Source organism: Urocampus carinirostris, chromosome 2 (assembly GCF_059441175.1).
Source record: "Urocampus carinirostris isolate Australia breed hairy pipefish chromosome 2, RoL_Ucar_1.0, whole genome shotgun sequence".
Taxonomy (NCBI): domain Eukaryota; kingdom Metazoa; phylum Chordata; class Actinopteri; order Syngnathiformes; family Syngnathidae; genus Urocampus; species Urocampus carinirostris.
In genome coordinates, this window is record NC_142350.1 from 40,011,478 (window position 1) to 40,036,401 (window position 24,924).

Genomic DNA, 24,924 nt, shown 5'->3' on the forward strand with positions numbered 1-24,924 from the left:
CCCAACACAGACGAGGTTGGGCTCCAAAAAATGGTGTACTGCAAACAAAATGATATGTTGTGAATGAGTGCTTGCAGGTACATGTTTATAATATCATTAAAATGGCCCGTGAATCATTGATGCGCAAGCGATATGTTTGCCCGTGTTTACCATGTGTCAGAGCAGACAATGAAAATTCCATTTAGTATTGCATGCTCTAATCATCAGTGATGATGTGGCAATGCCTTCGCAAAAGTTACATCATAAAGCAGGACATATCAGATGGAGACATTTGGATATTAAGAAAGTGTCTGTAAAGGATACAGAAAGAGGGAACAGTAGAATCTTGAGGGCACTTACTGATTTGACGGAGTCCTTGTCAACTTTGGCTTCCGTCTCCCACAGATGGTGACCATCTACGAAAGAACAAAACGTTGTAAAAATATTCAATAAAAGCACTGTGAACACAGTTAATAATGCACTTTGATAGCACATTCCCCAGACAGAAGATTATTGAAGTGTGATGCATGATGATGTTGTGATTTTATACCTTATGTTTAACCGTAATTTATAGCCTGGATATTTCAAGATGAAGGGGTAAATTCTGACATCAGTGAAATTCGGACCCTGGATGCATGAAAATAACCTAGTACACATTAAAGAACAGTTTGAAACAAATATTTAATGGCAGAGAAAGGTCTTTAAAACGATGTAATGTGTCATATAGTAAATCTCGCTAGGGCAGTGCAATATATACATTAAATAGATGAAGGGTTGTGTTTTGATCAGTTGTAACTGATATTTACAAGCCACATTATAGTCATAGTAACTGCATAACTAGAAAATAAAAGTGGCTAAACAACACAAGTTATATTTCAACTTCAATTTTGAGAGTTGCTAATACATTAAAAAATATCTTGAATTGACAAACAAATGAATGTTATAATGATGTAAAAGGAAAATAATGATAGATAAGGACTCAAAAAGATTCATGTAAAGAAGTTCATCATTTAGGGGACAGGTCTCTTATTTGCCAATGCTTCCAGTCATCACTTTGTTCTTTTTGATGATTTGTTGGTTTTGTAATGTGATGTTTGTTGCATAATAAAACCAAAAAAGCAATGTGAAAACTGGAAAGATAATTTTCATCTTTATGAGTCATCACCAAGTTGTAATTGTTAGAATTAAGTTAACCACTAAACAAACATACCAGTTAAAAAACAAATTAAAAAGAAAATCGCAATGACCCATCACTGGTGAGCTGTTTTCAGAACCTGTCCGCGGGCTACTTAGGTGTTCTTAGGGGGCTTCCTAGTCCCTGTGGGCACCACGTTGGAAACCCCTAAACTCGTAGATCCACATTGTCATCATACATAAAAATGACAATGAATGTACAGAAAACATAGATATAATCACAAGGACTAGACCAAAAAAGACAAATGATATAATATTGTTCATCACAATGAGTGGCAAACCAACAACATAGAAATACCCACATCATCACAAGAGAAATTAAAACACACATAGCAACATTCTGCGGTCTTTTAACTTTAATCTTGTGCAACACCACACCAAATATCTTTCAAGGTTCTGTATTGGCAATTTTCGTTGACCACATTCTAAATTTGCTTTCACGATCCTGAACTCTGAGTTGTCCTTTCTATGTTCTCTTTCTTTGCTTTCTCTTGCTTACCTTACCTTATTTGGTCACTCACTAATGGGTGCTAATTTCCCCTTAATGACGGTTGGCACTCATCCCAATGTATTTCTTCCCTTTATTAGTACTTAATCTCCTTTGTTTTTTTTGCTAGTTTGTTGTATACCATGTCACGTCTCAAGCACTCTTGTTTCCAATGTACCGAAACAAATCTACATCTCGAGTGCCGCCAGACGAACTCTTGGACTGTTGCCTTCGCTGGTTGGGATTACTGGAACACTGATCTCCCGCCTGAATCTTGGGACTATATTTGTTGCCTCGCTACCTGACTTCCGGTGTGTCGAACCCTTTCTGAAAAAAGAACACCGTCTGCTGTACTATTTAACTTTTCTGCAATTTGCTTCCACACCACTCCGAGTAGGTTCTTGAAATTTACATCTCTATTTTACATAAGCATTGACTTGTTAGGACACACAGAATTCACGCGGTCACAGATCTGTATTCATCCTACACCATGCATTATATCACAAAGTCAAATGTGGTATCAGAATACTATTACACTTTATCAGCCAAAGCATTAGGTGTTACTGCCCGGCAATGTAGCATTGCGTGCTTCTATGCTGAGTGTGTCCCATTTGAAATATCCAAGTACTTCTGGGAAATGTGAAAATAGCTCAATGTGTTTTTTACATTACATAGGCACTAAGAAAGTATAGTTAAACCAGGTTCAGAGTTGCATCCGGCAAGTAAATTGGACAACTTAGGGGGTCTTTTACTAGGAATCAGGCTTAACCAATGGCTGCGAAAAAAGGAAAGGCGATGTCAATAAGGGTCCATTGTGGTGAAATCCAAAGGTACCTGTTGTAAATCCAACTTTATGTAAGTCATCCTGAACACAACCCCTTAAACATAGGTCATATTTTAAGAGTAATTCTGTGATATTTACTAAAGGTCCTGTGTAGTTCTACCATGCTGAAAGACTGACCTTGGCTGAAGACAGAAACTGCAAATTGAGTGTCTTTCTACTGATAACTACACAAATTTCCAACCATCTCTTTTCCCCCAAAACATCTGCAAAAGGTTTTTGTTTCTGACCACGCTTCCTTCAAGCTGACTTCACCCCCGCAAAATGCAGCCACAGCATCATCATATTTTGCTTTTCATTGTAAATATGTTAGACAACTGCATTACTAACTCTTTTTAGAGTAACGTCTAAACATTTTATATGGTTGGGAGAACACATACAGTACCATGAAATGACCCATGAATTGCTAGAAGATCTTGACAGAAGCACCACAAACACTTATCACATAATTCAACTTATAATAGAGATTCACTTTTTTGTGATGGTACTTAACCAATCATGTTGGATAAAAATGTTTGAAAATAGTCTTTTGTCATGTTTTCATATATAAGGTGCACTGGACTATAAGGCGCATGGAATTAAAACTACAGTAAGTGCTACCAAATGTATTCGAGTATAACCGCTTTTTTTATACACTTACAATATATATATATATATATATATATATATATATATATATATATATATATATATATATATATATATATATATATATATATATATATATATATATATATATATATATTAGTGCAATGATGGATCAGTCAAAATATATGGGTTATCAAAATTGTACATGGACTTGCTCCCTCTTATCTTTCAGATCTGATTTCCCCCTATGTCCCGGTCCGAAGCCTACGATCTGAGAGTGCCGGTCTTCTGGTGATCCCAAGAACAAAGAAGTGTTCTGCTGGTTCGAGAGCGTTCTCCATCCGGGCACCGGTGCTGTGGAATGCTCTTCCCCCTGAGATCCGATCTGCAACCTCAGTGGAAATGTTTAAGTCTAAGCTAAAAACTCACTTCTACTCCATAGCATATGAATAACCTACTCTTCCCGTCGGCTGAAAAATAGTCTGTGTAATATAGTGTAATAATCTGTGAAGAGCTTTGAGACTCTCTGTGATTAAGGGCTATACAAATAAAAATGACTTGACTTGACTGTACTATAACATTGTATGCAACTAACCAGGATAGCGGAGGTGAGAGCACCCCAACATAACCACTAAACCACCACTGATACTGATGACATACGCAAAGGCATTTGAATTTATCTCATATCACACTATTTTTATATATGTGCCAGAAAGAAACAAGAATGGAGAAAACAGGAAGTCGTCCTGAAGTATATAAATAAACGCAGAACTGCACGATGAGAGAAATAACTCTTTGCTGTATGTGATAAAGAATCGGACTATGTGTTTGATTGTATATTTCTTAAGGACGTTCCATTTTTTTAATTCTCTAATATTTGTCTCTGGTACCGTGAGTAACAATAACGTAAGATAAAAGCGAATGCCTTATCACTTATTACCTATATCAGTGATGGTCTGGCCGTGAGGATTCAGTGCTCTCGCCACCATGATTCGTGTTCAATTCCCTTTGCATACAATGTTAGTCAATCATTGCACAAAACAGTAGTACATAGTGTAGTAACGCACACAAATAAATACTGAGAATTTCCAATTTTTATCCACCAGCATTTTTGGTCATAGCACATTCAAAATTTTGGACGGTTCCGAGTTTTAGAGGTAATATCTGTGTTCTATGCTAATATAAAAGGGAACAAACAACTTTGAGTCATAATTTTAAAAAGCCACAAGAGCAGAAATGTGTTAAGATATATATACGTATATATATATATTGTTTCTTTTATTAAAGAACTGTAAAAACATTTTTTTTTTACCAACCATAGCTATGCACTTGGGCAACTAATAAAATATGCAAAATCTATTTTTCTTCCATTGTATGAGTTGGAAACTATGACTTGAAAGACAGAAACGTGACAAAGTTCGCACAATGCTTACGCTTCCTTTTAAGTGTATCCCAAAGCAAGGGTGGTAGCTGACCTTATTCTGAGACAGTGCCAAAAATGGGTGCCAACAGCATTCAAGGTGAGTTTGTATGAAGACAAATGGCAGTCTAGACACTGTGAAAAGTACAATACTTGGAGCAATCTGTCTGATGTTTAGACTTGCCTCAGGTAGCCAGACTCAACACATTTGAATGAAATATAACTGTGCGAGTCACTGTTTGAGGTCTACTAAGGTGTGGTGCACAATTTATATCTTCTTTTGTTGTGGATTTCAATCTTTTGCAGTAATACTGCAAGTCGGAATTCAGGCCCCCGCCGAAAATCGAGGCAGACGTTTATCTGATTCGGCCCAGTTTGCGTGAGGCTGCTGAACTCCGGGCAACGATCCAGTCCACCCAGATGTAAAAACTATTCGAATCACAAGGGAATTCCCTCACACTACCCCCAACCCCCTTCAAGTCTGAGTGTAGGATTTCCCAATCTCTCTATTTGGACTGTTTGCCGGTCTGTCTATCCGCTTTACCTTCTGCAAAGAATATTTTAATTCAGGAAATGGAGGGCAAGTCAGGGGTGTGACAGCTACTGTTTACCTTAATTTATCAGCATTTAACAGAATGTCAGGATTTAGCTATTAATGCACATGGATCACACACAATGATGCAAAATAATTGCATAGTAGTGTTACATAAAACACAATTTTATTATCATTTCATAATTCTAATATATATATATATAGATATATATATATTTTATTGAGCCAACTACCTATCTTGACAATAACAGTTGCTGTAATCTGTATTTGTGGTCAAAAAAAGAAGACACTGACTCAAAGAACCAACCAAAACTGTCTGGATTCAATCAGTAATAATAGTGTGTGTGTGGAAAAAAGTAAAATCACTTAGTATATGTTTTTGAGATGAAGTGTTTAAGGAGTATGTTAGGAGTGACAAGATTAAGATTGATTCAGAAATTAAATTGTGAGAGACAGAACTGGAGTAGTAGTGGAACTGACCAAGCGTATGGATAAGAGAGTACTCAGTTGGTTTGGACACATGGAGAGGATGGATAAGGAGCGAATGTTAAAGAGGATTTAAAGAGCAGAAGTAAATGGAAGGAGACCGAGGGGAAGGCCCTGATTGACGTGGGTGGATGGTGTTATGAGTGCACTAAAGGAAAGGGGTCTAAATCTAGTGGAAGCTAGAGTTCTTGTTGGTGATAGGAATGAGTGGAGAGGTGTTGTAAAAGGATAGTGGGATGTTTGGACGCATTCTAAGGAGTGGGCAAGGCACCTGTATGATGCGGCAGGGGTAAATCAGTGAAAGCTGTTGGGCCCTGCTGTTGAACAGAAGAGTGTGTTGTGTCACCCTGACCCGAGTAATATGGCCGTTTTCTTGTGTCCCGTTTCATCTGGAGGGATTAAAGCATGACCAATTTTGGTGCCGAGGTGCTTAACTTGTTTGGGTGTTTGGGAATTTTGGTTGGCCATGGTCAAGAAAAAATGTGTTTGTTTTTTGCTACTTTTTCTCTTTTTTTCTTTTCTTTGTTTTTGTATGTGTTTGTCTTGCTGTCGGTCACCCCTCAATAGGGATATGATCAGGGAAGATAGATCGATTCTTATAATTTAAAGAAGGTGTCATTAAAATAAGACATTTATATTCTCGGATGAATTCCAACAACCTTGCCCTTGCATGTAGGTAAAACTGTGCTTGAAATGGGATTTTGACTTGAAAGACCCTAAATGTGGCGGGTCATAAACGTTGACATAAGCGCACACTAAGCAGTCGTCAAGCGCACTCCCTCATTTTACACCACAACCATGCAAATAAAACCTTGATGGTAAGCAAGTGTGCACGGATCCCAGCAGTGCCGAGCTCCAATATTGTTAATGTCTTTAGCCGATATTAAGGACGGGAAGAGAAATAGCAGGATCAACTGCAGGGTTGTTTGTGAAAAGAGAGACAGCGGGAAACAGTGCACCCACAGAGGAAGAAAAATTGCGGTTAAAGGAAGGAAAATACATCCTACACGAGGTCATACATCTCAAATGGCATGAAGGGTGAGACAAAGGTGGGGTGGGGGAACCCCCTACATGACTAAGTCAAAGACAAAAGAGGAAGAGCCCCATTTGACCAAGTTCATACACTTCCTCTTCCTCCACCTTTGCCCCAAACAAGTTTCGCAGTATTTTAACCTGTTGGCCGTGGAAGTGAGATTCTTATAAATTGTTATCCATTGGTTGTTACAGTTTTTTAGCAAGATAATCTCTTCAACAAATTTGTAACAGTCATTATTATTTCACTTTGCTAAAGCTATATTCAGGTATGAAAACCTTTCACCTTTGGGAAAAATTCACAGTTTTTAAGTTAAAAAAAGGTGTACTACATGAATTGCAAAGATCAAAGAAGAAAATATTTTGAGGTGGAGAGGGGGGTATAGTGATATTCCCTAGAGTGAATTGGGCGTTTGAGGTGGTGTGTTTGAATTAAAATCAGTGTTTTTCGGGCAGGCAGGAGTACAGTGGGACCCCGCTACTTCGCGGTTCCACGTTCGCGGGTTCAGAGCTTTGCGGGTCTAAAAAATAATAATAATGAAATCAAATTTAAAAATAAATAAATAAATATTAAGCATTTTTGAAGGGGCGTCGCTACTTCGCAAATTTTCACTTTTCGCGGGTGGTTTTGGTCCCCATTAACCGCGATAACCGAGGGATTACTGTACTGTATTTATTCATGTGTAACGTGCATAAGATTTGGTCTCATTATCATACTATTTTTATTCATGGTACCAGAGATGAATGTTAGAGAATGGGGAAACGAAAAGTCATCCTGAATTATATAAATAGACTTAAAAAGCAAAAAAGGGAAACTCTTTGTATCTGATGATGAATCAGACATTGAAGGACATGAAATATATACATTGTAAATTTTATGTTGGTATTGTGTTCATAGTTGTCAATAAATTATTTCAATCATGGCCACATTCATCTAACAATCTGTCACTCTCAATGCTTAGTTTGAACTGAGAGAAAGTCAAACAACATATTTATCGAAATTCAGGGGTTATGCACAAATAACTCCACACCCTTCTCACCTTTTTTAATATACCTTGGTATTCTGAACGTAATTATACATTTGATATTATTTTTCCTTTTTTTAAATCATTTACAGTGTTTAACTTGTTTTAGTTGCTTTCTTATCTCATCAGAAAGACACATTAAGTATAAAAAAAAGGGGAAAAATATTATTCAAAACTGATAATTTTGCTTTCCCAAAGAATGCATTATAGTTTTGTGTTGTAGTTAAACTATAACATCATCCAAGAAATAGATCATGAAGAATTATTTAACATATGGATCTGTTTTTTTTTTCCTTTTACATACTATTTTTTACCGTATTTCAAAATTTAGATTAAAATTATAACATAATTTGACAAATAAATCAAAAATTGTAGTTTAAATGGGCAATTATTTGTCAATTGAACAGGAAACCGTTACATATAAAGATTAATATAATGGTTTTCTTACTCAGCTTTTTATAATGAAATAGTTTTTACTTTTTTTCATATTTTTATTTTTTTGATTAATAATTCTAAAGTTTTTTTCTCAATTTATTAATCCTCCCTTTACTAAATGCGTCATTTAATAACAAGTAATTTTATTTAATTGTTTGTTATTTCCTTTTTTTTTTTTTATCAATTAACATTTTCCGAATTTACCGACAAGTGAGATGTACACTTTAACATTAAGCAAATGTATTATCCCCAACACATAATGTATAAGAATAATGATGTTAAATGGAGACAGACGGACGGACGGACGGACGGACCGACCGACAGATAGATAGATATCGGTCACTACACATGAGAAACTGTTTTTGACGAAAAGGAACCCATTTCTTATTCTGTATGAGTCAGTGCCAGACAAGCAGGGCTATGTGGACTAGGTTGCTGGAGTACAAAGTTAAAACAAGGGGACAAATGTCTCCAATCATGGAATTATATATGTAAATATACAATGACAAAAAAGTTGCAGAAGTTGTCGCTATTGTGATTCATTCCTTTACAATTGCGGTAAGCGCCAGCAAACTGGCCATGGAAACTTCAGCAAATGTATATACTCGTTGGTTAAAAATACAGTGGCCTAATGCACTCCACATGTGGCTCGATGGCAAGTCCTGCTGTATTTTGATAGGAGGAATCGAATGAAGGGAGAGGAAATGGGTCAAAAGAGATATAAAAAAGAGACATTGGAAATTTACTGTAGACGTGGTCAATATGTACAGAGGCCTTGAGATTCACCTTGAGCCTTCTCCACGAACACCACCTTTGAGTCAGGGAGGAAATTGAGACCACTCAGGACCATCATTTTGCCTCCAATTGCAGGGTAACTATCCATACTTTGCTTCTCCACCAAGGGAAGCTCCTGGGCTGAGCGTTGGGCTGTTGGTGGAGAAAACAGGTAGAAAAGGTCAAACATCTAGGACGCTATTTACGTGTCTAGTGCAAATACAGTGTTGACACTGATACAGTACATTGATTTTTCATACTTCCTTCTGAACCATGCAAGCGGACATCGGATGGCTATATAGACCCATTTTCACTCCTACGTCATCACCGTATCGCAACAGAATGCGTGCATATTGTCCACGAAAACTGCTGGAGTTTGAGAATGAGTTTGAAAAGAGCGAGGGAAGATTTGTATGTTGGGTTGCGTTTTTAGAGTCTCAATTTAAGAAGACAACATGCAACAACATATGAGGCAAAAAGAATCACACATAAAAGCTCCACAACGTGGCTTGCTCAATCCAGGCGTAGCCCCATTCAAAACAGCGTGTTTGTGTGTTGACTTTGATCACTAAAATAGACGCTCAGTTTGTTTGTTTGTCTGTTTGTCCAGTGAAGAAAACAGGTTTAGGTATGACCACCATCTTTCATAGGCAGTCAGGTAGGTTACCCAAAACTCGTCAAATGAAATCAGTACTTTTAGTTCTGTTGAATCAGCAAAAAAAGAGCAAGAGGGTGACTGAGCAGATGCTTTTTAATTCCCAGTCTCCAGTTTTATTCTGTTTTCTCCTTGGATTCTTTGCATTTTGAGGTTAATTGTTTCCAAATATATGTACTGTATGTATAAAATTACATATTCGGGCTGTACCCCTATTTCAGGATTCTAGTCCCCATCTGGACAAAGTCTTTCTCTTTGGGTTTTTCATTCTGATATACCAATGTCCATGCCAAAAGGGTTAATGTAACCCAAAAATGTTTTTGCATCTAGACGAGGGTGATTCTAGATTGAGATGTTACTCGATCTTTTTTCTGGCAGTCGACTGGTAAAAAAAATTACTTGAATTCCACCCTTCTTCCTCAAAAATGCGCCCACAGCTCAGCTACGTTAATCTTGTTTACCAGAGAGAATATCATCACTGTTGAACTGAAGCTTAAAGGACAGTAGATTCACCTTGCTAATGACTGTGGGATTCTGCATTTAAGACATGTGTGTTAAACGTGTTTTATGTACTTGGTTATAAAACACCAGAAGTTAAATGTTACGATAATAGTCTGACTGATTTTTTACTTTCTTATTTATTCTCAATGTATACAGTGCATCCGGAAAGTATTCACAGCGCTTCACTTTTTCAACATTTTGTTATGTTACAGCCTCATTCCAAATTGTATTAATTTAATCTCTTATCTCAAAATTCTACACAGAATACTCCATTATGACAATGTGAAAACGTTTTTTTTTTTACTTTTTTTGGAATTTATTAAAAATAGAAAACTAAGAAATCACATTAACATAAGTATTCACAGCCTTTGCCATGAAGCTCAAAATTGAGCTCAGATCTTTTTTCCACTGATCATCCTTGAGATCTTTCTACAGCTTAATTGGAGTCCACCTGCAGTAAATTCAGTTGATTGGACATGATTTGGAAAGGCACGCACCTGTCTATATAAGGTCCCACAGTTGAGTGTGCATGTCAGAGCACAAACACCAAGCATGAAGTCAAAAGAACTGTCTGTTGACTTGCGAGACAGGATTGTCTTGAGGCACAAATCTGGGGAAGGATACAGAAACATTTCTGCTGCTTTGAAGGTCCCAATGAGCACAGTGGCCTCCATTATTCGTAAATGGAAGACATTTGGAACCACCAGGACTCTTCCTAGAGCTGGCCGGCCTTCTAAACTGAGCGATCGGGGAAGAAGGGCCTTAGTCAGGGAGGTGACCAAGAACCCGATGGTCACTCTGTCAGAGCTCCAGCGTTCCTCTGTGGAGAGAGTAGAGCCTTCCAGAAGGACAACCATCTCTGCAGTAATCCACCAATCAGGCCTGTATGGTAGAGTGGCCAGACGAAAGCCACTCCTTAGTAAAAGGAACATGGAAGCCCGTCTGGAATTTGCCAAAAAGTACCTGAATGACTCTCAGACCATGAGAAACAAAATTCTCTGGTCTGATGAGACAAAAATTGAACTCTATGGTGTGAATGCCAGGCGCCATGTTTGGAGGAAACCAGGCACCGCTCATCACCAGGCCAATACCATCCCTACAGTGAAGCATGGTGGTGGCAGCATCATGCTGTGGGGATGTTTTTCAGCAGCAGGAACTAGCAGACTAGTCAGGATATAAGGAAAGATGAATGCAGCAATATATAGAGATATCCTGGATGAAAACCTGCTCCAGAGCGCTCTTGACCTCAGGCTGGGGCGAAGGTTCATTTTTTAGCAGGACAACGACCCAAAGCACACAGCCAAGATTTCAAAAGATTGGCTTCAGAACCACTCCGTGAATGTCCTGGAGTGGCCCAGCCAGAGTCCAGACTTGAATCCGATCGAACATCTGAACAACTAATGATGCATTAACAACAACTGTGCACAAACGTCTCCCATCCAACCTGATTGAGCTTGAGACTTATTGCAAAGAAGAATGGGGCAAAACTGCCTAAAGATAGGTGTGCTAAACTTGTGGGATCAGATTCAAAAAGACTTGAGGCTGTATTTGCTGCCAAAGGTGGATCAACAAAGTATTAAGCAAAGGCTGTGAATACTTATGTAAATGTGTTTTCTTAGTTTTCTATTTTTAATAAATTAAAAAAAAGTAAAAACAAATTTTTTTCACATTGTCATAATGGAGTATTATGTGTAGAATTTTGAGATAAGAGATTAAATTAATACAATTTGGAATGAGGCTGTAACATAACAAAATGTGGAAAAAGTGAAGCGCTGTGAATACTTTCCGGATGCACTGTACATTTTTTGAATTTTTCAGAGTAGAATTTTTTGTTTTTCTCATAGAAACCTTATGGAGGCCCAACTTCACCAAGACCCAAGCTCTGGAATTTGAGAACCCTGATCCATTCAACTCATTGTATAAACAATTACGATGTATTACTTTTAAAAATGTATCATTAAAAATACCTAAATCTTATAGAATTGTGTCATTCAAAAACTCATTTATATCCTGAAGTTTTTTTTAATATAAATTGAAAATAATGTAATAAAATGCTGGCTATTTTGTTGAACTGGGATTAACCTGGTGCTCTACTGATAATATAAAAGTCAACAGTCAAATGGTAGCTCCCGGGAAAAATAAATGCATATAGGACATAAATAATAAGATTTAAGAGTAAAATATACAGGAACAATAATCCCATATTTTATTTCCATTCTAACGGTCTAAATTTAACTGCATCCCCTGTATGCTAATAAAATAACTTAAGTGGAACACATGAAGGAAATGTGCTTCATTCGGACCACCTCTCCAAAAACTTGTGGAATGTCTTACCACACTTTCTTCCTATGTTATGCATTTACAGTGTATACTGAGTTTCAGCAACCTTTTTGAAGAGAAAGGTACTTTTTGTTACTGATATAACAAAAGGGCTACCAGTTTAATATTCATCCCTCAAATAACAACCTATTATGATACATTATTGTTTCTATGTTATTACTAGGTTTTAATTATGAGATGTAGGGTTAAAATACGCACTAATACTAATACGATCCCAAAACTGTATGTAACATCCTACATGCCCACATTTCTTGTGTAAATATTGTGTAAATTATAACCTTATCTTCTTTGTTCCTTTATCTTCTTTTTCTTTTATCTTCACTGTCAAATGTGAACTGGAGTGTCACGTCCAATTTCGTTGTCACAATATGTTCAACCCATTTTGTAAGAATGACAATAAAGGTATATTCTATTCTATTCTATTCTATTGTATTCTATTCTATTCTATTCCATTCTAAAATATATGCCCCGTATAAGGGCACCTTATTATTGACACCTATGTTTTTCAACCGGTGTGCTTATTTTAATTATTATTTTAGAAATAAAATGAAAAATGTAACTACGTAGTAAAAAAGAATGTTAGACTTAAAGGTAATTTTTTCCTCATTTAAGTAATATTTTTTGTTATTTTCCGGAAAAACAAGATATAAATATGGTAAAACTTAAACATATGAAATAGTTCAAATATTAGTAAAATCCAAAATTACAACGAAGTTAAGAATATAAAACGAATAACCTCCTGAACCTACTGTCAATTTAAGCAAAAGGATAACATGAAAATATGAAATCATTGTTAAAAAAGTCTTTAAGGATGGTGTGCCTGGAAATTTTAAAAAGAAACAAAATGTCCCTTGGCTCAAAAAAGGTTGCGAAATACTTGTTTACATTTATAGGATATGGGATAATTTTATAAATAAATTCCGAAGAATTGATAATTGATCATGCCATGAATTTCTCATGCCACTTAGAAATCGAATATCCTAGAAAATCACAATGACCCGTGGCTATATATACATATACACGGACAGCACACAGCAAATTATATTTGAGAGGCAGGTGGCAGAGGGCTGTTTGTGTCTATGTGTTGCGTGGACGTTACTGTCTGTGCAACTGTGATAGGCTGGTGTATGCTGTCAGTTAAACAGCTGGGCAGGCGCACATGTCAATGGGTCCTGAAAAACAAACTGCAAAGCACGGTCACGGCTAGTATTTTAGCGGCCCGTTACATACAAAAGAAATTCATCAATTAAATCGGACTTTGAGGAAAGTCAAAAGAGCTAAAAAAAAATGCTGATCACTACCGGGTGCTCTGTGCATTAGTATTGGCTCCATGAAAAGACTCAGGCGGCGGCGGGAGAGAAAGCAATAGCAAAGCTGCAGGTCGTGCCTTCTGCTACGACAAGGCTCTCAAAAGCCACTACTGCCGAGCATGTAGCTCACCAACACCAGATCATTTACGCATTCAACGGATGACCTGGAGCTGCAACTCATGGGAAACCGCTACATTCATGATTTTTTTATTTTCTAGATCGCAGGGAACTTCCTCACCCCAGGATCCCCGAAGCATGCGTTGAACTAGCCGGCCGCTTTTTATATTATTTTCCTACACTGAAAAGAGAAGCCCTCCAATTTTGTACAATGACATTAAAGACCATTCATTCAACTGCAATTCTGTGTTCTGTAATTTGTGGTTCTAAAGTTGTTATTTTGTTAAGGTTGAATATGCATCTAATAAATAAATAAATAAATGTTTCTACCTCCCGGGTTTTGACTATCGCAGGGCTTTTTTGGACGCGACAAGAAAAACAAGAAATTACTGTATCTTTTAGTCATTAAATGAAAATAGACAAATTGAAATTAGTAACATATCCCTGGCCTCATGTACAATAATATGACATATCTGTTACCTTGGTAAATAGCTCTGTTGCTTGAATATATTTGGTGCAGATGCTCTTGACAAAAAGCTTATTGGAACCATTCGATGCCACTTATCGACTGAGTGCAAAGCCAAGAGTAATGCTTGCAGTTGCGTGAGTGTGGGAGACTGAAGAATGGAATACTCACAACACTCGATGGGGTTGGATGAAGTCTGTAAGGACACAGTCCTGCCATTGGCCTGGTTGATGTGGACTCGGAAAACCAACCTCACACGGGTGTTTTTACGTCCAATGTCTGTTTCCCCCTTGCGAAGTTCAATGTCTGAGTTGCGCAGCTTTAGAATTCCCGCACAATCGATTCTGGCACATGGAGAAACCACAAAAGGATATTATTTAGGAGGTTTACAATAAAACAACTGACGTGCGTGTTTTGGGTTTTGTTTTTTGTCAAAAGGGAGAATCAGTTTTGCAACTTAATATTTAATAATTTTAAAACAAACATCACCAAAAATAACTAACTACCATATATTGTAATACGGACTACAGAACCCACCTGATTAAAAGCCGCATGCTCAAATCTAAAAACAAAACTTAATTTTGCCTTTGCACGATCCGCACCCAGGGTAAAGGAGGTATCGGCGCCTCTTCCCGAAAATCTCCTTAGCAATGGGGCCAGTCAGGGTGTACATGCATTTTTCAATGTAGTAGTAGCAATACTTGGTCTACTTGGTTTTTTCTTAAATTTAGGCATGCGGCTTTTAATCATGTGTGATCTGTGATCCCTAATTTACAGTTGATTATAAACATTTCAATTTGTGCGCACACCGCTTGAGGAATTTAGCATTGACACCTTTGGCTGTAGAATCCCAACAGCCCCTTACCCCAGCACACTTCATGTCATTTTCAGTTCTGCTCTGTTCTGTTCACGTCACGTGTTTTTGGATCATGTGGACATTCAAGATGGCAATTATAAAGACGAGCACATATTTACTACAGAAGAACATATTTACTACAAAAGAAAACGTGGATGAGGGTTGCGTCATGTCAAATGTGAGCCCAATATTTCTAGACAACAGCGCCAGGGCGACCTTACGGTGGAGAATAGCGCCAGATTGCAACACAGATGTCTTTTTGTGTTGTTGTCATTGTGGTTGCCGTGGTAATGTACCACATCGCATTTGCATGTTATCGATCTGCAAGGATTAAAGGGAACTTCAGCGACCTGACATTGAAGCTGATGAATGTATCTGATGACGTAAAGACAAGTGCAGTGTTTTTGATGGATAACTTTCACTGCTATTTGAGCCAGATATATACATTAAGGACTTGATTTGTATTTGAAAATTTTTAAATATTGTGAGTATGTTTAAAATATTGAATAAACTACTGTCAAACCTCCCACTTTGCTCCTGTTATTTAGTTTATGAATAATGTTGGGAAATACATTCTCTCGAAGACCATTATAAATGTTTCCAGACGTCACTGTTGTGTTTTTTATTTATAACACATGCGTTGTGGAAATGAGCAGCTTGCCGTTTTCTCCGGTGCTGCCACACACACAAAAAAAAACAGGAATAACCTGCATTGTGTTTAAAGCCGCAGTATTTTAAATGCAGCAAAAAAGTAGTGGCTTGTCGTCTTGAATGTATGGTCCTGTGATTTATGAAAATAACAAAACGTGAAATTAACCACTTGGGGGCAAGCAAAGCCTTCCGGTGTGGAATCGGAAAGGAGCTTATAAAATAACTCACATAGCCCTCATGTTGTTTTCAGGCAGCAGAGGGATCTCCAGAATTTTGGTGTTGGATTGTAGGGCTTCATGACTGGCGGTGGAGACAGTTTTTCCGGTGATGCGATGGACTTGGTAGAAAGCATGTGGTCGCAGGAGGCGGTCGTCTGCGGTTCCTATAAACAGCTGGAGGGTGAGCGGCTCATTCTCCATGTAGCCATAAAGCTGGTGGGACAATAAAGGAATCAGGTTAGAGGCAACACCGGATTTGAAGAAAGTCTTCATTTAAAAGTGTGTTTGTGAGAGACAGAGTGCGTATTTTTATTATGCGAGCTTGATTTATTCCAGGATCATGCTCGTAGCTTTTTTTGTTCAAGAGACTAGAAATGCTGGACGAGCTCAATCCCGGAATGAATTGAGGTCATATGTCTATCTATACTCACGTAGTAACTTACAGAATAGTTTTGTAAAAGGAATGTTGACTTTCTGGTCTATTTTCAATGACTGCAGTTGCCACTAATTTCATTCCGGCAGTTAGATTTATTTTCTGACTGTCTAAAGTTACGCTATTATATAATTCTAGAGATACGCTGGGCGTCAAATTCTAGAAGATAACTGATACTTTAGGAAGGATTTCTTTTTAGACCCAAATCTGGATTTGTCCTGGTATCCAGCTGTCATCTGCAGACCTCCCAGGACGTGCTCAGTCTTAACAGTTGGGTGTTTATGCAGCGTTATGAGCAGATGTTGGGCAGCCTCGTGGAGATAAACAATATATGTTTACTTAAGATTTCAGAAAAGTCCATTTGATACATCAAAGATTTATTCAGTTGGCTACTTGACTGTGCGCCGTCTACTGTGAATGATCACATAGTCAAAGCCAAGGCTCAGCAAGCCATGGCCGTCCGACTAAATCACACTAATTGGTCAATTACCCCAACTAACACCAGCACGTCACCTCGGACCAATTTTCCCTGAGCTCAGTACGAGTTAAAACAGCAGCACTGTCCAAAGAAATAAAAGACGCCGGCTGTTTGTGTAATAGACTGAGCCGCCTGACAAAATAAACACCACATGTAACCTATGACATGATCAGATTAATGAGTTTATAATTAGTTTTGGAAGGGCACCGATAAGGTCTGAGGATAAGTGAAGTGGGCGGGTGATAAAAAAAAATACAGTATGTTTGTGGAAATTAGTGCTTTAAATTGTTTTATATTGTATGCAGTCTGAACCTTTACTTTGGCAGTGTTTTATGCTACCTACTGTACACTGTATGCCTGTTTTAAACACAAAAAGGATCAAAACCAAATAATTTAATATCAATGTTTGGACATTACAACGGAAGATGTTTCTGGAACACAATTACTTTTCTAGGTAATGAGTACTCTAATGTGTTTATTAATACAGTTTGTAATCCTACTATTTTTACGACATGTTCTGCTGGTCCATGCTTCTGCTTGCAACAAACCTCATAAAGTAACTAGTAGCTGCAATTAATTACTTATTTTAGGCACCGCGCACAACAGTGTTGACAAGGTATGGTTTGAGCAATTAAGAACACGTGAGGTTAATGAAAAGAATCAGGATCTACGACATGATACGGTCTGATATATGCGCGCCCCCCTTCTTTTGAGGGTTGAGGGGGTTTCGTGGTAGAAAATAATTGCGAAAGCATTGAATCAACCCATTAATGGATCAAATTGTTGTTTTTTTTGGACTGTTTTAAAATGGACAAAGTTAGGTGTCAAAGCAGTTTTTTTTGGGTTGGGCAATCAGGTCTTACATGATTAAAACAGGCGGTTGAACAAAATTAGCATAAATTCCGGACTACATGCCACTATTTTTTTCTTTTAAAACGCTGCAGCTTACTTTCCTGTGTGGCTATTTGTTTTTGTCTTTTCACAGGGCAGATTTTGGATGCGTCCCAGGCTGAGAATCTCTGCACGGCGTGTCACTGGCGGGTGGCCTCATCAGCTGGCTTAAAACTGGTGAGGGTTTGCAGTAAGTGATGAAGCAATGTAATTTCTGCTCAGTGCTCTGAATATCAGAGCGAAGAAATTAAATGAAGCAGGGGTAAATGGCAAAAGTCACCATGACTCCCTTTGGTAGCCAAATGCCTCTTCATCTAATTAGTACGGCGTACGAATAGATCAGGGGTGGCGAACACGGGGCTCTACAGCGCATGCGGCTCTTGGCCAATTAGAATGCAGCTCTTTGCCTCATCATATTTTCTATATACTGAGGCTCTTTGCCTTGTTTAGTTTTTTTTTTTTTGTGTATTGATGGTGGACACTTCCCTTGAAATCAACACAAGAACAATACTTTTTGTATTGTAAGGAGAGGAGTGTGTTATGGGAAATAATGTTTTTAATTGTGTGTCTTTGACTCTCACAGTTAAAAATATCGGCTCTTTGTGTCAAACTTGTTAGCCACCCCTGGAATAGATGGACTAGATTCCCACTGTCCCTAAGGAGTAGGATGGCGATCTTGGCAGAATTAGTGGAGAAATGTCTAGTAAAGAAAAGTAACACATTGTGCCACGATTAAGACACTCGTTTGTGGACTGTGTTTGCAGTAGTAAATCCTAATCAATTAGCACTGCAGTCAATATAAATTCAATTGGTATTAACATATAGAGCAGGAAAAAACATTCTCAAAACAAAACTAGATGTACAGTACTGATTGAAGTTTAGAAGCCCGATTAGATGTATTTATGTTCTAGTCGCAATACATAGTCTTTTCTTTATGACTTAGTCACGTGCAAAGAGATGGGAGAGCTTAGGATCACGCGAATGATCATGCGACTACATAAAAAAATGAATTTGGGCTTCTGATTTTTGGTCATTGCAGTACATTGAGTTTTGTTTTGAGAATGTTGTTGTAATAATGACTGCTGCTAGTTCAGGGTTCCAACGAGTAAGGCAAGGTAATTTTAAGCTTTTTAAAGATGTTTTTCATGCCTTTTGACATCTAATTTAAGACCAAGTCGCCCAAAAAGAACAAAAAAAAAAAAAACAATTGAAACAAAAAACAAAAAAACAAAAAATATTCTTGCACACAATACAATGTTCCCCGTACACATTACCTGGCATAGCTTTTAGCCATGGCGAAAAATGTTTGTCGGACAGCCACCTCTAATTAAATGTACATGTTCTCATGGTCCAAAGTAAACTTCTCTGTCTGAAATTGCTATGATTTAAGTGGGTAGACCTGAGGCCCATCTGAAACCACATCACCATTGAGATAGTTCGGTGATTGTGGTCACGCGATATAGCAAGAGTAAATCGGTGAATTATTAAAAGACAATCAATAAATGTTACTTAATCTTTTTAGTTCAAACAAATGTAAATCCTATTAATATTTTCACTTTCTAAAATTGGATTTAAGAAATTTTAATGCCATTTAAGGCTCTATTTTTCGTATAATGAATTTAATGCCTAATAGGACTTTTTAAGGATCCGAACAAACCTTGTAGTTGATTAAAAAATGACAGCAAAGGACACAATCCACAAACGAGCGTTTTGATCGTGGCACAATGTGTTTTTTTCTGTACTAGAAATTCACCTGCTGATTTATTTAATACATGAATATACGAAGCAAACATGAATATGTTATTTTTTTACTGGCTTTTATTGCCTGAAGCTTGAACTCTAGTGCTGCTTGTACAAATACAAAGTTAAGTTTCTCCCTTAAATTTTCACACGCGGCTTTTAATTGAGTGCACTCTGTAGTCCATAATTAACGATAGTAAGAACCACACAAGACTTGATACTGCTTGATTCAAAAACATAAGGGATGAAAAGCAAACAACTCAAAGAGACCCGTTTCTACTGTATTTGTTCTCCCTACTCTCTCTGGCAGCTCCTCAACCAGTGAAAAAGTCACACATGAAAGTCATCAGTGAGTTGGGCCGAGGTCAGAAGCTTCTTGAAGTCTTGCCATCCCAGGGGACCACTTCACTAAAACGCTGATCTCACCACCGGGCCACATTTTTTTTCCTTGCTTGTTATACTTTACCTAAGGTGCCACCAGGAGTAATTATGCTTAGCCACACATGCTACTAGTTACTTATATTGACTTTTTTTGCACGCAATGAACGACGGTACGATTCTGACAGATGACAGCATTGACTTTATGATTTGATATGTCCCAGCCAATCGTGGCACAGCTGTTTTTCAATAGTTTGGTGACCTTCAACGATTACCTCAGCTGCCACGTGGCTATACGGAGAAAGTGAGGAGGATATAGAGGGGTATTAAGTAGGGGCTGGTTCTTTATCCCTTCACTCATCATGTGGTAGTACACAATTATGATGGCGTCCCCATTGCAATCCTCATGAGCTCGAGAAGTGGAGGAAGTGATTCATGAGGTCTTGTAGTCCTTCTTGTGATTTCCTACTAGACCCCATCCGCCTTCATCATCATCTGACATCTTTAACATGTGTGCTCTTGTGACCCTCGCCCCACGCCACTAAACCACCATCTCTTGCTCAACCTCAGTGATGCTTACTCAAATACCGGAGTAGAAAGTTCAACCTCTTCATGTAGTAATCCCCTGAGGGAGATGGACCCCATTTTGATACTTTAAACTATAAGTGTGGTCTATTGCAGTGGCTTCCCTCAAGAAAGTGGTTGGACCGCTACGTTTGACAAGACCAGTCGTGAGTCTGTTTTTTCTTTTCCTTGGGACTTTGTTTATATTAAAGTCTTAACCGAGACTTGATTTCCAGATATCCAACGTCTGCCTCTGTGTCAGTTTGCACGAAACCCCACTGCAACTAAGCAATTTGTCATGAAGAAACATTGTGGATATGGCAGGTGATGCGTTAATTGTGTAATCGGATGCAGATGTATTGTCTGGTTAAGTCCGGGCAAAGGTGCGCTCTGTCATACCCTTGTTAATAAATTTCTACACTGATAGCAATATATTTGCCTTATTTTATGTACTTTTAATGTATTTTGACTTGTTTTTTTTTTCTCTAGTAAAATAAGAAAATGTTGAAGGAGGACAGACTTTTATTTCTTCACGTTATCACTTGAAATCCGGGATGCGAGCAAGACGGGTACAACAAACACTGGAGTGAGCAGTTCCGTTGAGGTTTTCATTACAAAATCATTATTGACAGAATATTCTGAGCTTTCTGTCCATTGGTACCATAGGTGAGGGTAGGAACGTGCATCTCCCGACAGATCTAGAGCTTTGCCTTTTCGCTCATCTCCTTCTTCTTCACCACAACGGACCAGTACAGGGTCGGCATGACTGCAGACGCTGTACTGATGCGTCTGTCAATCTACTGTTCCATCCAATCCTCGCTCATGAACAAGACCATGAGATACTCAAACTTCTCCACTTGAGGAAATATCTCATTCCTGCTCCAAAAAGTGCATGCCACCTTTCTTCTGGTTGAAAATCATAATCTTATTGCGGATCTTCATCCAAGCGGCATCACACTCGGCTGCAAAGCACTCTAAGAGAGAGGAAGATTACGGTTTGAGGAAACACACAGCACCAAGGTTATCTGCAAAAGGCTGAGATGCGATGCTGAGGCTCCCAAACCAGACCCCTTCCACACCACAGCTTTGTCCATAAAAGTTATGAACAGAATTTGTAAAAAAAAAAGGGCAGCCTCGGTGTACTCCAACTCCCACTGAAAGTAAATCTGATTTACTGAGTTAGGATTAGGGTTAGGGTTGAGGTTAGGGACCAAACTCGGGCACAGGTCATATCAGGTCACGGGCCCTGATAAACTGCCTGGTACCCTTTCGTCCGAAACACGGACTGGATGGTCTAAATCCCACGCACTCTCAAGAACCTAGCAGAGGGTGTTAAACTGTGGATCATGACCGGAAGAACAATGACCCGGATAGAGCTGAAATGACTTTACTCCACACAGTGGCCGGGCTCTCCTTTAGAAATAGGGGTAGAAGCTTGGTCATTTGGCAAGAACTCAGTGTAGAGCTGCTGCTCCTCCATGCTGAGAGGAGCCAGCTGAGGTGGCTTGGGCGTTTGATAAGAATTCCTCCTGGACGCCTCCCTTGTTCCAGGCATGTATCATTGGAAGGAGGCCCAAGGGCAACCCAGGATACATACTGTTTACCATTTGTATATGTATGATTAGTGCATGGATCACTCAATGGATTGATTCCCCCATAGAAGTTTTGATAACTATTCATAACCCATACTCAAACTATTTTGTTCAATTGCTAAATATTAGTGTCCTTCAGTAGGACTTTCTGAAGAATGAGGCATTACCCGTCTTATTGAGTGCAATTACACGATGCAGGCCTGCGGAGGCGGACATCTTTTCCTGATTTCATCACTGCCCGGGGAACAGTCATGAGTTGAAGACGTACACGTGGCGCAGGGATTTAAGAAAGTGAAAACAAGATCAGTAGCGGGAGCTAAAAACGGGGCTCCTTTGGCAGGAGAAAGGGAAAAGAGAAACAGAAGTGGATTCAGCCTCTTTAGTAACATAGCTTCAACCTTTGTGCCATATTCTGTAAGTCGTATGGCAAACACTTGCTCTGTCAAGTTTAATTCACTGTTATCAAAGCTCTCTGCAAACATAATGTTCTAAAGACATGATATACACCATATAATCAAAATCGCTGGTAACCAGCATCGGGGCTAACAAGTTACAATGAAATGCATTCCTGAAAAGCAATTATTTTATCTGTAACAAGTGGTGTAATGCGTAATTATTATTTTTTTTCTAACTCTACTGTTGTTACTATATGGTGCGTTACTTTGCCATTCTGCTATCTATTAAATGTAGATAATTAATTAAAGCGTTCTTAGATTGCTCAATACTCTTACATGACTCACATTGTCACATATAACCCTCGATGCTTATAAAGTGTGGGCACATTTATTGACGAAGTACAACTAAATACAGCTATGGTGAGCTTTTACAAGAACAACACCCCTACGGGAAATCAATGGGGCAAACGTGTGCTGAACTTTGTTCTTGAATTAGTTTTTGAACAAAGTAACTTTTGTATTTGTAACTAATTATGTTATTCAGTAAAAAGCACAACACTGATGTAAACAATCTACATACCGAGTCCAAATTAAGTCCTTGTTTTATCGCAACAGTTGAATATATCTCTCTCAATTTCTAAGTACTGTTTAATATGTTTTCTTATTTTCTCCATTTACGGTATATTGCATTAAAAATATTATAATTAAAAAAATTCAGCATACTTATACCATAAATTCTGCACTCATATTTTCACTATTGATTTCTGGTTGGTTTGTTGTTCTTATAAAAGCCATGCCCACCTCCCTACTGGTGACACAACAAAAAATGTGCATATATGCTGACCCCTTGATTTGGAGAAGTTCACTTTATAGTTAGAAATTTGGTGAAGATGCATGTGCATATATGGTCGAGAAAACATCTCCATTAGGAGAAATTAAGCTCCCTCGTATTCCCCTTGAAAAGGTGCTGCCATAACTGTATTCAGTTATATTTTGTAAGTGAATATGGAGCGAGGGTAGTAAGTGACAACATGAGTGATGCAGTAATGTTCAGCAACCCTAACTTCATAAGTAGCAGAGGACAAAATTAGCGCACCATGTAGTAACCATGGTAAAGATACAGAGTTTTATCAATATTGCATTACAGTACTCGTTTTCAAGGAAATTAGGGACGTTTCAGGAACACATTTGTTTGTACCCGTTAGTCCCAACACTAGAACAAATTTAGATTTAAAAAATAATGTATTCTGATAAAAAGAGTTTTCAGTCTCATATTCAGAAAACACAGACATTCAACAGACGCTTAGTAACAAAAGTCCAAAACACCTGCGGAGTATTAACCCGAAGATACAGGACAATCTTGCATATGGTGGGTTCATACAGGATAATGACAAGCCTATAGGGGCTTTCTGTCTTCCTCAGTCACACGTACACACAACCTCATTCACTCTCTCATTAAGTCTAAAGCAGCAACAGACATGGTGTAATTTCTACAGGATGTGGCCATCATCCCTATTAACATGTGCGTGACTTAATACCCGTCTCCCTTCCTCTGAACTTATATGTAATACACATCACATTTGCAGTATGTTTTCCACCGCTGCTATACAAAAGACCTCGGGGAAACATGTGTTTACTCCTTTGCACATCCAATTATCCCACCTAGGGTCCAGGATTCACTTTCTGTGCAATGTCCCAAATAAATACAGGGCACTCTTTACAATCGAGTGCTACCTTGAGTTAGATATTGCCAAGGATTGTCTAGTGTGTCATCTGGGCCATTTTATTTGCATTATATATTATTCTTTTATTTTTTTATTTTGCAGTTTTTCCCAAAGTTTTTGTTGCAGAGGTACTCTTTCTAGATGCACACCAAGCAGAATAGTGAAGTAATAAGGACTGACCCTAAAACCTATATGCTAACCCCCTAACCCTGATCCCCAACCGAAAACCAAATACCTTAACCCTAAATTTTAAGAGAAAATGCATTTTGAAGACAGACTTGTCTTTGTTATCCTGAGCTCTGACTTCATCAGAGGAATACCAGCATCCTAGTCAGACAGTCGCTATATTGTTTGATGTTTTAGTGGAAAAAGGTTAAGAATGTTTTTAGCTAAATTTTGGTAGTTTTTGTGGAGAATGCCTAGGCGTTCTGTCACAGGTGGATGCAGTAATGGTACAACAAAGGGTCAGAAACTAAAAAGGGGCTGAATCACAAAAAAAAAACACAGAGCTGCCATCTGAATCTGAATTTGAATCTGAATCTGAATCTGAATCTGAATCTGAATCTGAACTGGGGGGTTAACCTGGACAGATCGATGAAAGGCGTCAGCAATTTCAGTGGAAAAACGCTTAGACTGGACAGCCAAAAAACATGCAGTGAGCACCCATGCTAACCATGAAGAAACAAAGAAAATCACACACAGAAAAACTGGCCCTAACGCCATGCAAGCCATCCAAACAACATGAGCTGGGCAGCCAAAGAGCGCCAACTGGAAACAAACAAAACAGGAAAGCTCTGGGCA

General features: G+C 38.3%; 1 protein-coding gene across 1 annotated transcript in view; it reads right to left on the bottom strand.

The window, feature by feature from the left end:
• The window catches only part of LOC148371847 (nuclear factor of activated T-cells, cytoplasmic 1-like), a 101,654-nt gene that overhangs the window by 56,133 nt on the left and 20,597 nt on the right, over positions 1-24,924 (bottom strand). Inside the window, exons 4-7 of the mRNA XM_088327952.1 lie at positions 15,939-16,141; positions 14,375-14,547; positions 8,827-8,967; positions 340-395 (exon numbers count right to left, since the gene is read on the bottom strand). Of these exons, the coding sequence (XP_088184078.1) occupies positions 340-395; positions 8,827-8,967; positions 14,375-14,547; positions 15,939-16,141 (573 nt within the window). The remainder of the gene's footprint in view (positions 1-339; positions 396-8,826; positions 8,968-14,374; positions 14,548-15,938; positions 16,142-24,924) is intronic.